General features: G+C 41.5%; 2 protein-coding genes across 5 annotated transcripts in view; both read right to left on the reverse strand.

The window, feature by feature from the left end:
• Positions 1–2,927: 2,927 nt before the first annotated feature.
• On the reverse strand, positions 2,928–5,809 carry ndufa7 (NADH:ubiquinone oxidoreductase subunit A7). The gene is made up of 4 exons (XM_075485621.1): positions 5,708–5,809; positions 5,419–5,468; positions 3,327–3,464; positions 2,928–3,129 (listed from the first exon to the last, which is right to left on the reverse strand). Exons 1-4 carry the CDS (start codon positions 5,756–5,758, stop codon positions 3,042–3,044), a joined length of 327 nt encoding a protein of 108 aa, XP_075341736.1. The 5' UTR covers positions 5,759–5,809; the 3' UTR covers positions 2,928–3,041.
• A 912-nt stretch (positions 5,810–6,721) lies between these two features.
• Positions 6,722–15,661, reverse strand: part of mast3b (microtubule associated serine/threonine kinase 3b) — a 33,498-nt gene continuing 24,558 nt past the window's right edge. For all 4 annotated transcript variants that reach the window (XM_075485622.1, XM_075485623.1, XM_075485625.1 and 1 more), the window contains 14 exons: positions 15,301–15,439; positions 14,928–15,060; positions 14,655–14,820; positions 14,020–14,121; positions 13,709–13,831; positions 13,464–13,576; positions 13,007–13,173; positions 12,633–12,754; positions 12,321–12,521; positions 11,854–12,080; positions 11,568–11,690; positions 11,307–11,443; positions 10,907–11,091; positions 6,722–10,720 (listed from right to left, as the gene is read on the reverse strand). In XM_075485622.1, the coding sequence (XP_075341737.1) occupies positions 9,699–10,720; positions 10,907–11,091; positions 11,307–11,443; positions 11,568–11,690; positions 11,854–12,080; positions 12,321–12,521; positions 12,633–12,754; positions 13,007–13,173; positions 13,464–13,576; positions 13,709–13,831; positions 14,020–14,121; positions 14,655–14,820; positions 14,928–15,060; positions 15,301–15,439 (2,960 nt within the window). In that variant the 3' untranslated portion in view covers positions 6,722–9,698. The remainder of the gene's footprint in view (positions 10,721–10,906; positions 11,092–11,306; positions 11,444–11,567; positions 11,691–11,853; positions 12,081–12,320; positions 12,522–12,632; positions 12,755–13,006; positions 13,174–13,463; positions 13,577–13,708; positions 13,832–14,019; positions 14,122–14,654; positions 14,821–14,927; positions 15,061–15,300; positions 15,440–15,661) is intronic.

A 15,661-nucleotide genomic window follows, 5' to 3' on the forward strand; every position in this document is an offset into this window, starting at 1 on the left:
AAACTACCGTCTGTTTTCTAGTATAATGCTAGCATGAAAAATGTACGAGCAGCTCGCATTTCATTTTAGGATGGACAACAACAGCTCACTTTTAGGTAATGTCTGTTTTTAATTGTCTGCGCACTTGAACAGGTGTCTGTAGTCGTGTCTGATGATTGGTCCTCACGTGAGGTCACGAGCATCTTATTAGGAACAGGTGAGCAATCAGAGGTTGTTTTTTTTATTATTATTTATTTATTTTTATTATTTATTCAAACATGTCACATTGACAGAACAATGACTTACTCAAAAGTAAACAGTTTTTGTTTTTTTAACTTCACATATTCACACCTCAGTACAAATTGAAAGAAAATAAATTATTGTAGTGTGGGCTATCTCTTATAGAAAAATAAATATTGAAAGATCTTGCACAAGATAAAAAAGGGATAATAAATAATAAAAAAACAAGGAGAAAAGGTAAGTCCATTCTAAACAGTTACAAGGGGTTAGGACAGGTTAAGATTTGCTATGAGTGTGTATAATTGATCTGCATGGGGATTATTTATATGTTTCAAACATTTTTGTAACAAGGATATATAATTTTTTTAATGCAAGCCATGAAGGTGGGGATTTGGCATATTGACATGATGATGAGGTTATTTAACTCTGTTTTTTTTTTTTTTATCTTTGAGGATTACACCTACTTGGATGTTTTGAAAAGACCAGAAATCAGTGTTTATGGAACTGGACGATAATAAGTCATGGAGAGATTTCCACAGATTTTGGACAGTCTCACATTCATAAAATAGGTGGTTCTGTTGTTTCCAGATTTGTTTGGCAATTATAACAGTTTTCTACAACAAATTTAAATGTTCTTTTTAAAAATTAATTTGAGGGATAGATGTTGTTTATATTTTTTAAATTAACTTCTTTACATTTTGGGGGAACTGGGAATTTTAAGTATTTTATCTGAATAGTTGATTTTTCAGATTTGTTATAATCTCTAAGAATGAAGAGCTTTTTGCTATAACTGGGTATAAGGTGTTTACTGAATACTGTCTTAAATAATTATTGTTACATTTTCACTTACTAGGTCCATATCATCTAACTTTATTTTATGTAAATTTGGAGTTGGAATGTTCAAGATATTGTTCTTTATTGATTGGATAAGGACTTGTGGGATATTCTGTATGACTTTCCTATAAGTCTCACTGGAGCAGCTCATGCTATATTAAGCATTAAAATCATTCAATTCAAGTATGTTTCCATTATCATCCATTATGTGTCTAACAGACCAAATTTGTTGAGTCATTCAGTCTTCCATAAACATAGACTTCCTTCTACTCAATATTACCCGATTAATGGTACAATATGAGGGCTGAAATTATGCCTGAACATCAATTTCCAATTTAACAGAAGATGCTGATGAAATTTGGATAGTTTTATGGGCAGTTTTGAAATTTCAAAATCACATACTTGAGCAATCAGAGGTAATCCATCTCCACAACATATTTGGAGGTTTGTTTTTTTTCTGCCTTGACACCAAATCATCACTTCTAGCTCTTTGTTGTACATGGCTGCGTTAGATTGGTCAGTTTTCATCGAGTGTTTGCATTAAAGCGACGCAACAACCCTAATCCCATAGGCCTCGCAAATTCCTCACAAAGAGTGTAAACAGCTAAAATAATCTGCATGGGTTTCATTGGTAAGAATGTGGGCCAAAGGGCAGATAGGAAAATGTTCCAGCGGATTGTAAATTTATATTGTACAACCCAGCTTGTATCCACTCTGCTCTTAAACGTAAAAACAAAAGAAGGAAAAAAAAAAAGACACCACGTTTGTTATGAAATACCAAGATTTTTTTTTCTTTTTTAGGTCACTCTATGAAGCATAATCCAAGATTGACCTGACAGCAGAGCTGCGAAACAGCTGATCTGATTTAGAAGCTGCAGGTCCTGTAACCTGCTGAATTTTGCTCAGTTATGGGTTTAAACAACACAGCTGAATGTAATAGGATTTCATCTCTTGCATTTACACTTTGAACACTGATCTCCCAAGTATGAAATTAAGTGCTTGCCTCTCTGAGTTAACCTACATTAAGATAAATATCTGCTATCGAACTGTATCGTTTGAGAAGTAGTAACAGGTTCTTGCAGTAAACGATCTGCACTTATCTGTAGCCTCAACTTTTCACGCTGCATTTGAAAATGAAACCATTCACAAACAGCGCTGCTGACAGAGCTGCCAGATAAGGCTCTTGCCTGATAACGTAAGTAAGTGAGGGTTGACCGTTTTGCCATAAGACAATTTGGCACGTGAAGTGGCCAAGGATTTAACTGACAGGCCTGCGACTTCAGAATAGACAACACCAAAGCCATGGTCACACACCAGAGGGGTGTTCCACGAAACTGGATTCGTGGAATGCCTGGCTTTTCTCGATTGCTCCTGTTGAGATGTAACAGTGAAAAAATAATGTGTCACACACTCACGATAATATAGTCACAAAGTATGATGATGCGTGTTGATTATTGGGTTATTAATAAACTGAGCAGGGCCAGTATATTTGTGCAGTACATCGAGACAATTCAGCATGCTGTATGTAAACAAATTATAACACCAAGAGGAGAGCATAAATACATGAGGACGTGTAACAATTGACAATGGTATGAAACTTTCATAACATATGCATTTAGTCTTTCTGCAGTTGTTAGTCATGCCGTTTCCCTCGCTTTATTGATCACAGTTAGTTTAAGCGAGGCTTTCCTGATACAGCCTGGCTTTCTTTAGCTACGTTCGTGGAACAGCCCTCTGTTCATAGGATTCAGTGGCTCAATTATTACACATCTGCCAAGTCTTCCAACTCAAGCATTTCCAAACTTCCTGTCAGCAGTAAATGTGAGTGCACAATTAACACTGATGTGACCAAAGAGCTGGACAATTAAACAAGGAAACGTATAACATTTTATTCACATTTTCTATTGTACAAGATACGACCAACATCTTTAATCAGGGGCTCTGTAGCACATGTGGGTGAGAAGTGATGAAGACGTTCGTCCCGTTGCTCAGAGGTATGGCTGATCTGTGGAGAGTGTTGGCTCTTTATATGTAGCTCCTGGTGTCACTGGAGCCTTTTGAGTTTCGGCAACTTGACTAAAAGGAAAAAAACAAACAGACTCGGCTAAAAGTACAAACTGAAAACTCTCACTTTCACTCACAGTTTTCTAAGCCGCGCATTATCTAAGAGTCATAAAGGAGATGGATTACTGTGCGTTCTGCATCCCCGAGCTGACGTGAACTCGAGAGGCTGAGGCATTAAGTCGCACAGGTAAATGCACAATTTGATTTACCTGCCAGCCGTAAGAGCTTTCTGTGTTGACATCACAACGGTGGCAGGTCCCGACTCTCTGCGGCCATCTCTGGTGTAATAGTAGTTGTCGGAAAACTTATGGCTCGGGCCGACCGGCAGTTTAGGTGGTGGCTGTGTCCTACGGATAAAACAGCGTAAACAATCTTCAGTAAGGCTGCACATAGCAGGGAGACATAGAATATGACTGAAAATGAAGGATTTGAGAAACAGATCTGACTGAATCTTTCTTTTAAGCTGTTTTTGTTTAAACCTGAAAATACATTTTCAGGAGACGTATCATGGGGATAATATCTGTATTTGTTCTTAAATAACAGCGCGTACTGCAGGTAAACTTGCTAAGCACAGCTTCACCTAACAGCGTTTATGCTGGATGACGTTCTCATTTCTCATTTTCTTGTTGGAGCACCATTAGCAGCTAAGCTCACAGTACCAAATGAGTTGTATTGGAGCCGGTTGGCAAATGTTGAGGGTTTAATATTACCTTTTATTGTACACATTTATGCATTGTGCTTGTACAGAGTTGATACACTCCTTTTTGAATGGAACAAGCATTGACCCCATGGTGTGATGGGTTAAAACAGGAAAGAGACTGAGTTGAGTGTTGAGAGAAACTGCCACATGCTTACAGGGGGAGTCACAACAGGTGGGATGAAGCCTATAGTGGAAAAGTACCAGACACAGGGAGATAGGGAGGAGTTTTCCCACACAGGGAGAAGACATCTGAATGGAGCAGAGATGGGGTACGAGGCTCCAAGGACCAATAAAGGAAAGCCAAGTCTAAACAACGGCTTCTCCCAAACTTTTGGACCAATAATATTTACATATTATTTGTATGGCAATATAAAAGTTTATTTTGCAAAAGAGTGATTCCCTTTTTCTCAGACTGCCTGGCAGAGAGAGGTCCACAGCGCTGTGCAACTTAAACCTTGAACCATTTAATTAAATTCTGAGCTAGACTTGGATTTTGTATATCTTCTCTCAGAAAAAACGAACACAACACAAACAGCTCTGTGTTTTACCGCCACCTGTTGGTGGTGGAGACACATTACCACCAGCTGCCAGGTGAAACAACATTTCTCTCTGTAAAGACCATGGTTGCATAAACTGTGCAATCTCATATAGTTTAATAACAATAATCATTTCAAGTCCCTCTTACAAAATTTCACTTCAGTAAAGTTTCATGATTTATATCCCAACAAAAGAATCGGACTCATCCTTTTGCTACCAGTTAGAAATTTTGATTTCCATTTTGTACAGCATAGGTGACAGACATTTAAAAAACAAAAATGCTTAAAGTATTGGCCGTATAAGTAAAAAGCCTTAATGTTAATAGAGGCCAGCATTCGTTATGCTCTGCATGTTTTAACATGCCCGGCTTTTTAAAAGAAGTGTTCCAGGGATTATCATTACTGCATATCTCAAAAGAGGCAGACCCTAGGGGAGAGAAAGAGACCTGAAGTAAAGCACTTCATCCATTTTCTAAAACAGTGGGGCTGAAGCCAGGAGGCGGGATACACTTTGAACAGGTCGTCAGTCCATCACAGGGCCACACAGACTCTCCCTCCCAGGGGGAGATGCCTGACATGCATGTTTTGGACTGTGGAAGTACCTGGAGAAACTCCCTTGCTGTGGGGTACCGTTGCTAACCCGTTGGGTCATTCCACACCCTTTAAATAAAGGTGTATGTAACTGGAAGAAAAAACAATTGCTGAACTGTGTGTTGTCTTGTCACAAACATTTCACGAGGACCTCGGGAAATTGTGTCAGCTTGTGAACTAAAAAGGCATGTCTCCTTTCATGGCTTAGGAGTTGAAAAGAGGACATTTTAAAGCCATTTTACCCACATTTAACCTGGTAATGTCTATTATCTATCATTTGGATTACTGGGATCTGCAATGGGGCGCTTAAAATCGCAATGGGTCTTGATTCACAGTTTAAATGCCAGTTAAGTAAAACACCAAAAACGGGGCAACAGCTTGGTGAAGGATGCTTCTTGTGTGACCGTGTTATTGAAAGCAAATGCCCCAACCGGTCTTTTTTCTCCCAATTTTTAAGTAAAGACGGTGTCTCACCTCTTTGCTATCTCATCATATCGCAGCTGCAGTTTGGCTTGCAGATCATGCTGGAAAATAAAAACAACAGAAGTGAATATTTGTTCGCTGAAACCCCCACATTATCGAAACCAATGTGTCTCCTTTACATGTTAAACGCTCAGCTCGGACAACTGCTGCTAGCTCGAGGTAGCTCTCAAAAGATAGTTGCCTAATCCTGCCGATTTATTACCACACAGTGAGAATTTATGTTAGATACAAAGAACATCCTGGCTTCATTTACAAGATCAACCGTAATTTAGTTGCTTACCCCAGATAAAAAATTTCGTAGCCTCTGAATGAGTTTAGTAGCAGTAGCCATGTTAGCTGTTGTGAAGGACACGGGCTTCTTCTGTGGTGTTACCGGGTTTCTCAGCACATCACTGACACCTGGCGGCCAAGACGGGAACCGCTGGATTTAAAAGGACGGATTTGGAGGCTTTACAACTCAGAATTGTGAGATCTAATGGTTTTATAGCGTCTGGAGTAACTGTTTGCTTGGCTTTACTTAAGAATCAACATAATGAAATCATTGCTTTCACAAATAGAGAAGCATGTGTCACAATCCTTGAGAAAAAAATATATAAAAAAGCTCTTGCACCACATTACTGAATGTGATGCACACCTGAACTGAGAAGCTTATTTGCTCAGCAGGTATAAAATGTGGGTATAGACCACACAACCTGCACTACACTACTGGCGATATTATATCAGAAAATTATACACCTTTAGTTTTAGACTTAAATCACCCATTTTAATGTAGTGTTATTACCGACACCTGTGTGGCTCCCAAGACGAGACCCATAAACTGCAACTTAAAAGCACGCCACATCCTTTTACAGGTTCAGAACTTTATTCTACGCATCTCCCAGAAGTTCAAGAGGTTAAAGGTTGATATCCGTTAATTTGTTTTCATGATTTACATTACTGCTGCGCCTCTTTAAACCTCTCTATCCAAGTTTAGGGACTTTCTCCTCGAGATACCCCTCCCTCCCAAAAGGCATAGTCAGGTATAATCGGTGTGCTGTAAGTAAAGCTGCTTCTTCTTTGTTTGAGACAAAATAAACTTGCCACCAGATAGATGCCATGCAAAAATGTTCCATAAGTAATGGATGACAATTGAAGTGTTTCAGAAACAGTGTCTAGTATGGAAGTGCACGACTGTCTTCAGTGTGAACTTTAGGCTTTTAAACTTTGCAGACTAAGTCACACACTCAAAAAAAATTACATTGTTATTATTATTATATATTATATTACAGAATTATTCTGTACACCACAGAGCAAGTCATGTTGTAAAGCTTAACCTTTAATGAACCTACCTGGACTCCTGTTCTGAACAAGTGAAATACATTTTATGTCAAACCTTCCTCCATTACTGGACAGATCATGTTAAGCTACGTGAACAGAAAACATTTTCCATGTTAAAACCTGTGTATTAGAGCACTGCCTGTGACTTAACAAATGCCACGTTTGGTATGCAATCATGTCAACAAAACAGAAAGTTCAACTAAAGAGAAATACAAAGTTTATTCTTTGCACAAGAAAACACAGTACATGGCGACAACGCCGGTATACCATGCAGTCAAGTATTACAGCTGTGTGCTTGTCTCATGCAGCATGCACTGAACAGAACAGTCCACAGGAGAACACGTGCACATGTACAACAGCTTGACCTGCCAGTTTGTTCTTTGAGAGTATGTTGAACACTGACTGTGCCTTTATTGACCTCCAGTGGCTTCAACGGCAGAGACAAAACCTTCAACTGGTGGCGATCAGCACAGTGACAAAGTATGTTTACATCCAAACAAGAACCCTGGTTATCTAAAGAAACCTATGATGAGATCTCTCCCAAAGATCATCCCATAACATTTTTAGAACTCACATTGGTATATTTAGCGATATCTGGTTTACTTTGTCCGTCTTGAACACTGCTACTCTTTGCAAGATGGATATTTCATTATCCATCCAAGCTTTAGCTTTACTTTCCACGTCACATGTGCACCAATCAAAAATCCCATTACAAACTAAGTTTAGTGCCTCCAAAATCAAGACTAGCTTCTGCTGAGGCCTAATATAGTGTGACGTAAGCTTACCCTAATCCCTTTTGAATTAAAAAAAAAAAAGAAAAGAAAAAAGAACTGCTTCTTTGTATCAATTCTTCAAAAACAGGCTGCAAAAATCCAACACTGTGAAACTTACATGCATGTAAGCCTTCAAAAACCCTTCTCAGCTTGGCGCTAAATTCATCTTCAAGAACGGTTACTTCAAAACAAATACAGATATGCAACTTCTTTCTTAGTATAAAAGAAGAAAGTTTCATCATATAGAACCACATGATATAAAGTGTACAGTACATCGTATGTTTCTTTATTGTAAACAGTTCTGCCAGACTGCAGAAATAACTGAGCCACTCAGTGTTCTGCCCACAGATGACAGCATTATGAGAGGTCGTCTTGACGAGATTTAAAGCCTCCAAGGAGGAGAGGGGTTCAAAGTAACACCTCAGCTATTCTGATGCTTTATATAAACAGAAGACGGAGAAACTGTACAAAACTTGAAACGACCACTAACAAAAAAAAAGTAATACTCAATACATCAAACCTGTGTGAATGTGAAAGACTGAACCCCAACAAGATGTTTTGTAAAAAAAAAAAAAAAAAAGGATTAAATGTAAGGAAAATAAAAGACAAACCTTCTGGTTCCACAAATTATCATTGTCATAGTGCGTACAGTATTACATCATCGCAACACATTTGGAATTGTACACAGCATTGCTACCAAAATATACATCAATATTTGTACAAAACAGAGACGAACATTTGTTCAAAGAAGCCCTGGGTTTGCGTTCACCATAAATGTGTCCCTTGCCTTTCACATCTCGCTACAAAACGTGTCAAAATAGTGCACTTTCTCCGTCTAGTGTAAACACAATAACACAGTACAGAACGTAGGAGCGGGTCATTTATGCGAGACGTCTTTTACAACGGTGTGGAGTAAAATGAAGACAAATACTTCCTTGGAAACACAAGGATGAAACACTTAAGATGAACACCAAACTGCTTTAAAGGAGAAAAAGACAATCCTGCGGTTCCCTGCATGCTTTGAAGGAAGCGCACACCTCAGTCTGGCTGCTCAAAGGTTTTTCGTGCCATCAGTGGAACAAGCTGTTGCAGAATGAGGCAAAGTGAAGCGTGAGGTGATCAAAACCACCTCAAAAAGAAGCTTCTTAATCAGCTTCCCATTGTGTTGCAACAATTACAATGCCAGCGGTGAAGAGAAACTTAAAAAAAAAAAAGCTTTTATGTCGAGTTCAACTGTTGTTTAAACATCAATGATGCAGTCCAAGAGAACGCTGCTCCGATATGGCACATCAAACCCTTCCAGGTGGCTTCATCATGTCCTGAAAACAGACTTGACTTCAAAGTCACAGCCGGATAGTGTCTCAGTGTGAACTGTAACACTGCACCAGTGCTGGCTGGTAAAACAATGCCGTGACCATGAATTCACACGGCAAGGAACGTGCAAAACAAGTTGGTGGAGTCTCATTTTCCTGTAGGCAGTTGTTGTGGTTGGCAAGGGAGGCTGAGGCAAAGTAACAATGGACATCTACGATATATAAATAATTACCGACTGAAAAATGGTCATAAAACGGCTAATTTACCACGTTACCTGCGGTGTAAACTAAAAAGATCATTCTGATGTTTTTGAAAGTCAATATCAGCACTACTGAACCTGCACTATAAAAACCCTAACAGACTAACAGGAGGGGAGTGGGGGTGGGGTCTTGACTGATTCTACGACTTCTCTACCTTTTGGTCCTACAACAATCCAGCATTATCTGTACTACCAGAATTTAATTAAAAATAGACATTTTTAGAAAAAAAACCCCAAAAAATTCCATTTAAAAAAAACAAAAAAAAAAACATAAAACCACATTTTATAGATACAAAACATTTGAGCCTTGGCTGTTCCAACAACGAGAACCTCCCTCTTTCCCTGTTATGAACTCATTATACTTTACAAATGTAATAAATACAACCAGAAATTCTGTATTAGTCTGTAAATATTTACAATACAAAATTCAAGTAAAACCATCTCCCACATTTTCAGCCAGTTTGTAAATGAGCTTACAACCTTCACTCCACCTGGGCTCAGGCTGGAAACAACTCCGCTTCATTGTATGTGGGAGCAGAACGATTAGATCTGAGCAGTTGAATTGAGTGCAGTCATGAGCTGTCAAGCACTTTTTGAAGGGTTTCCTCTCAGCACTCAGTCTTCTCTGATGCTGGGGCAGTGGGAGGGGTTCCTGCTGCCTGACTGCTGTCAGCTAGTGGATGTTCTGTCTGCTGCTGCTGGGATGAAGTGATCTCCAGCTCAGGGTTTTCGGTGGCATCCTCTCCATCTGAGCATGGCTCCCACTCGTCTTGCTCCTCGCTCTCCGTTGAACCCTGAACAGCGATCTGCGGCACCAGCGTGAACCTCCTCACCACCGGCACTTCCAGTTCCACCTCTCTACTCTGAGGCCGAGTGAGCATCCAGGCCGTCCTGTGCTGCTGCAGAGGCTGTGTCTGGACTCCGGGGGCTGTGGTGGTACCCGTCACACCGCTGCTGGTTTTCTCATCTGGCTCGTCAAAGCTCACTTCTTGAACTGCCTCCTGCTTCTTAAAGGAGTCCCGCCGCTCGGACAGGTTGAGCTTCCGCATCACAACCAGCTGCTCTGACCGTTCCGTTCCAGATTCCCGTAACCTTTGGCTGCTCATGTAGCCCCCCAGCCTGCTGTGGTCAGCGCCCATGTAAAAGCTTCCACACTCTACTTCAGATTCTCCCAGCAGGTCACCCTCACCATAAAAAGGCACTTCTAGAGTGTGCCTGCGGGGGGCATAAGACTTCTTCTCTCCGTGATACATTCCAGAGAGCTTCTCAGCCGACTGCACCCTCTTGAGCAGAGGAGATCGAGGTGGCTCCGCACTGCGGGGCCGGACAATATGTCTAACGATGGTGGGGGGCGACAGGGTTTTGCCGTGATAAGAGTGAAGGGTTTTCGCAAAGCCTGGCAGCGGCGAGGGCGAGCGTTGTGGAGAAAGTGGCTGGTTGGAGGATGAGGAGGAACTGCAGGCCAGAGGAGAGGGGGGGATGTTACTGGTTGACTTCCTACGGCCCACCTTAGTGTAGCCATGCGTGCTGAGTTTGGAGCCCAGGCCGTGGAGAGAGTTGGGTCGGATGTGTGCTGCTGGGGAACTGGGAGAGCTGGAGCAAGGAGATGTGCTCTGAGGAGAGTGGTTGTCTAGGGAACAGAGGTAACATTGTTTCAAATACTGCACAACATTTAGGTGTAATGGGTAAACAAATGAATACTACCAAAGATGATCACAAAGGCTTAAAGTACATTCGGCATGCAACTGCAAAATATCAACCGACCGCATTTCCGTGTTACCCATCAGAAAAAATCTTGAAGTAACAGTTGACTTACCACAGCCCTGATGGTCAGGCGCAGGGCTCCTGCTGGGTGTGGAGGGGCCGGGGGAGAGGCTGTGTGTCGGGGAGCCTGGAAGACTCTCACTGGAGGAAACAGAGTGATGAAGACCCGAGGAGAAGCTGCGACTGCTGTGCATGACGGTGCTCTGCTTGGACAGTTTCTTCAAGATACTCCGCCGTCTAAGAGAGAGCATGAGGGCAAATGTGATTGGAAGAAATTTCTCATGGATTTATTGTTTTTAATCAAAAAAATGTTTAAACTTTTCCTGCAAAAAAAAGGGAAAAAAAAAGCGAACTGATAGCCAACATTTAGCAGCCTAAAAAAAGTCAACAAATGACAAGCAACACTGCAGAGCCTAAGAAAAAAGCAAAACAACCAAACCCCAGATCTTCACCTGTCATAATTATCTCTCTTCTTGCTCCTCTTGCTGCGGCGAGCCATCTTGCCTTTGTGTTTGCTCTTCCGAGCTGGACCCACTTTGATCGAAGTGTTTTCAAGCGCTATGGTCTGAAGAGTCACCTTGCTGCCGCTCTGCACATTTGGTGGTAATGAAGGATTTTTTATTTTTTTTGTCAACAGAAAAGATTGAAAAGAAAAAGCTATTTCAGCTATATTTCAAAGCAACTAAGAAGCTGCCACGTCGGGCAGTTTTTACCTTCAGTAGCAGCTCTATCATCTCTGGGTGCATCAGGCCCTGGACCGACTCTCCGTTCACGTGGGTGATGAGGTCTCCCGTGCACAGACCTGCCTCGTGAGCCGGGCTGCCCTCCTCCACACTCTTTCAGAACAATGAGGAGTGGATTTTTGTTTTGAGCATTACATAACCACCTCTTTATAGCACTCTTCTAGTTTGAGATCACGAAAATAAAACATTTGAAACACACACAAAGGGTAGTTTCAGGCATGCGGGAAACGTTTTAAAGACTTATTGTAACACCTACCGACACCATATGATGCACGGTGTAGACGTCGCTGTCACCCATGTAAACCCGGATGGCCTGCAGAGTGAAGCCGTATTTCTTCCCTGAAGTGTGGATGACAATGGGTGGCTTCAGGCTGCCAGGGCTGAACGACAGGTCCCTGTTAGGGGACGAGTCACGAGATGAGGGGTTGGAAGACAGCGAGCGCGGGGAGATTGGACAGGGCTGGAGGCCGCTGGGAGAGTCATCTGAAACATACAAATGTATCATATTTACTCAAATACAGACATAGTCTCAGCTTTTATAATAGTAAATCTAGGCCTGCTTTACATAAAAATACAGTTGTATATACTAAAATCTTGTGTTCATGTTTTTTTTTTCGTGTTTTACTTCCACTGAAATCACAGACTGCAGCTGGAAAGTTAACTAAACGATGAGATAATTCTATTTTCAGCTGGATTTTGAGATGACGATAACCTTCAGCGTACCCGTAGTGATGATGAGGGACAGGGCTGAGATGGAGGCCGACTTGGGAACCTTTCCTCCGCAGGGAAGCCTCTGTCTGTCCGGCGTCTCAAGCTGGTTACCGAAACGTCGAGGGCCTGCTGGTTCCTTGGGGGACGAGTGTTTGGCCCCGGTGCTGTTGCTGCGAATTCTGATCCTCCGAAGGTTCGACACCACCACCTCAGCTGCAGACAGCACAGTTTAAAGGTAAATAACGTATTCATGTGCTCATTGCTAAAGCCTCTGGTAGAAGCGTCTGTATCTCGTGAAGAGAAATGTGAAATGTTTGGATTCACCCTCATCATCAGTTGAGAGGGCAAAGCGGGGCATCATCTCCAGGCTTTGAGTGCTGCTCATCACCAGAGGACTGGTGCTTCTCTCAGACTGGGAGGAGCTGGAGGAGGCCCGAGGGCGAAGGCTGCAGACAGTCAAAGACCATTTTCAGAATTTAATCATCTGGTGTGAGATCAAGTGATCAAAACAACAGCGAATCGGCCACGAGTTCTGAAGAGACAGCGGCTCCGGGTACTGGTGAAGTGTTCATTTCTTGTTTGTTTTGACAGCATCTTATATGCAACCTGGCAAAAAAAAAGCACCTCAACAATATGAACAAATCCTTAAGACAAACACAAAAAGCTCATCACAAACTGTGGAATATATTTCACACTACCTGGCCATTCGCCCAGACTGTCTGTTTTCCACAATGCAATCTGCTGGGCTCGGCGAGGGAACAAGTCCTCCCACGTCCCCGCGGTCCTCCTTGTCTTCACTGTGGCTCCGGTCCGAAGAGAAGCTCAGGTTGGACGGCGTCGCCAGATGTTCTGTGCTACTGTAAACCTTAAAGAATAAACATGAGAGAGGCAGTGAAATATGGAGCTGGACTGATGATCAGAACCCTCTCGGGAGGTCTTCTGCTAATTTTACTTTATTATCCCAACATCCATGTTTTTGACACACTGAGCAGGTCACAACATCCCTTCGGTATCTGTCAAATATGGATATGTTGTGGCCAGGTAGACCTATTAATAATGAACAATACACACAGTAAAACAACCTGAAAACACAGTTGTCTTTTATTTATTTATTTTCTTCCATGTTATACTTCAGTGGATCCCAGCAGTGTTTACCTTGCTGAAACGGTGCGACCAGGAAGAAAATTGTCTAATTTCCAAAGACGACTCCTCGTCATTGGTTTCCTCATCTTCATCAGATGCCATGTGACGGTAGCGATCCGAACGAGCTGAATACAGAAAAGACACCGTTTGCACCCATAGTATAATCCCATGCAAAACTTATCACACAACACTGGCCTTTACTAATCTTGTACTGTTTGATATGTGGAATTCAGAATACAGTCTTCCCTGTTACTTACTGTCAAAGTAACTGGTGTCATCCTCCGCCTCCAGCTGAGGAATGAACTCTGCTTTCTGGCGTAGGAGTCCATTCCAATCCAAACCCAGGAAAAAGGGGTGTTGCTTCACCTCTGAGGCACCACCTGCAATCACACAGTTTTCAGTAAAACTTCCTTTAATTTGCAAAGTAAGATTTTAACATTCGTATAAGCACTTCCGAAGTTGAATTTTTTTCCTGCACCATAAATCTGGTACCATAATCTCATCAATTTGAGGGAACAACATCAAACTAAATCAAACACTGCTTATTATACATCATCATTAATAGTACCCGTTCCCAGTCGCTCTAAAGGACTCTGCCACAGCAAGCGGGTGATCAGGTCCTGGGCTTCAGGAGGCAAGGCATCGTCTCCCTCTGGCCAAATGATTTCATCTGACCATCGGAGAAATAAGAGGCCATTCGTGAGATCACAAAAAAAGCAGTGAGGTAAGCAGTCATTAACTTTAAAGATGCAGTCATATCAAAACATGAGCAAATAAGAGACGTTTGCCTGCAAAAGCCTGAGATTACTATTAGGTTGTCATGGGGCTAGACTGAGTTATGTTAGTGTACCAATTATAAATGAGAGCATTTGAATAAAAAAAAACAAAAAACATCCGGTGTTAAAATTGAGTTTCTTTTTCCATTTTCAGGTTCTCTGATTAATCTGAGAACACAACCACAGTATGTAGACCTGCTCTGACAAGAATGCAATAAAGTGCACAACTATTCTGAGTAATTTAACTGCAGTCCGCAGCGAAATTGTCAAGATTTTACTAACTTGACATCTTTAATCTTTGAAAGAGGTCAATTTCTTCAGCACTGAAACTGAAATTTACCATAACTACTGAATAACTAGATATATTAAAGTAAATAAATAAAATAAGCAAATAAATGACTACACAGGGGATTTTTTTCTAACTAACCGCTGACAACTTGTCCAAAAAGCTCTTCAGTGGTGTCTCCAAAGAACGGAACACAGCCGACCAGGAATTCATACAGGATGATTCCCATAGCCCACCAGTCCACAGGCTTCCCGTAGCCTTGTCTGAGGATCACCTCAGGGGCTATGTACTCCGGAGTGCCACACACCTGCAAAAGCAAACCAACAAAGATTAGTTTTGCTCAGAGATCGACCGTTTCCATAATCCCCGCTGTCCAAAATTAGCGTTATTCTCCTCCATTTGAAACCGTCTCACCTGTTTGTCAACAAATTCTCTCGTGTCTTTCTCCATGTGACCCTCGTACAGGTTGGTGGTCATGTTCATTAAGCCAATTTTAGACAGACCAAAGTCTGTCAGCTTGATGTGGCCCATTGATGTGATCAGCAAACTGTCGAGTGGAAAAAAACATTTTCACAAAATTACGATAAAACAGCACATGAGATACATTCACCAAATCCTGCCAAGACCGAAGAGTAAAAAGAAGGAGAAGGATGAAAAAATATAAATCTGGATCCTTATGTATGTAACTGCCCAGTATCTGTGATGTTATTTCAACAGTACAGCACAATGCTAGTCTCATGCAAAGATGTGGAACAGGAGGGATGTGGGAGTTAGTTTATGTTCTCACTTGTCAGGTTTAAGATCACGATGCACAATGCCATAGTTGTGAAGGTATTCCAGTGCCAGGACTGTTTCAGCAAAGTACATCCTTGACATTTCTACTGGCAGCGGGCCCATGTTCTTGAGCAAGTTGGCACAATCTCCACCTAGACAAAACAGAAAACCATGAACCCTTTTCTATTGATTTACAGTTTCCCTTCATCAGACTCTTGTAAGTATCAAAATAACCAAGCAGGTTACTGAATGCTGCAAATGTGACTGCTACCTTCGATCAGTAGAACCCGTTGGCTACATAAAGTCTGTAACTTATCGCTTGCTTTAAACCATTCGAGTTTAAACTAAATGTTCTAAACATAAAAATGCACTGG

Source organism: Odontesthes bonariensis, chromosome 15 (assembly GCF_027942865.1).
Source record: "Odontesthes bonariensis isolate fOdoBon6 chromosome 15, fOdoBon6.hap1, whole genome shotgun sequence".
NCBI classification, from domain to species: domain Eukaryota; kingdom Metazoa; phylum Chordata; class Actinopteri; order Atheriniformes; family Atherinopsidae; genus Odontesthes; species Odontesthes bonariensis.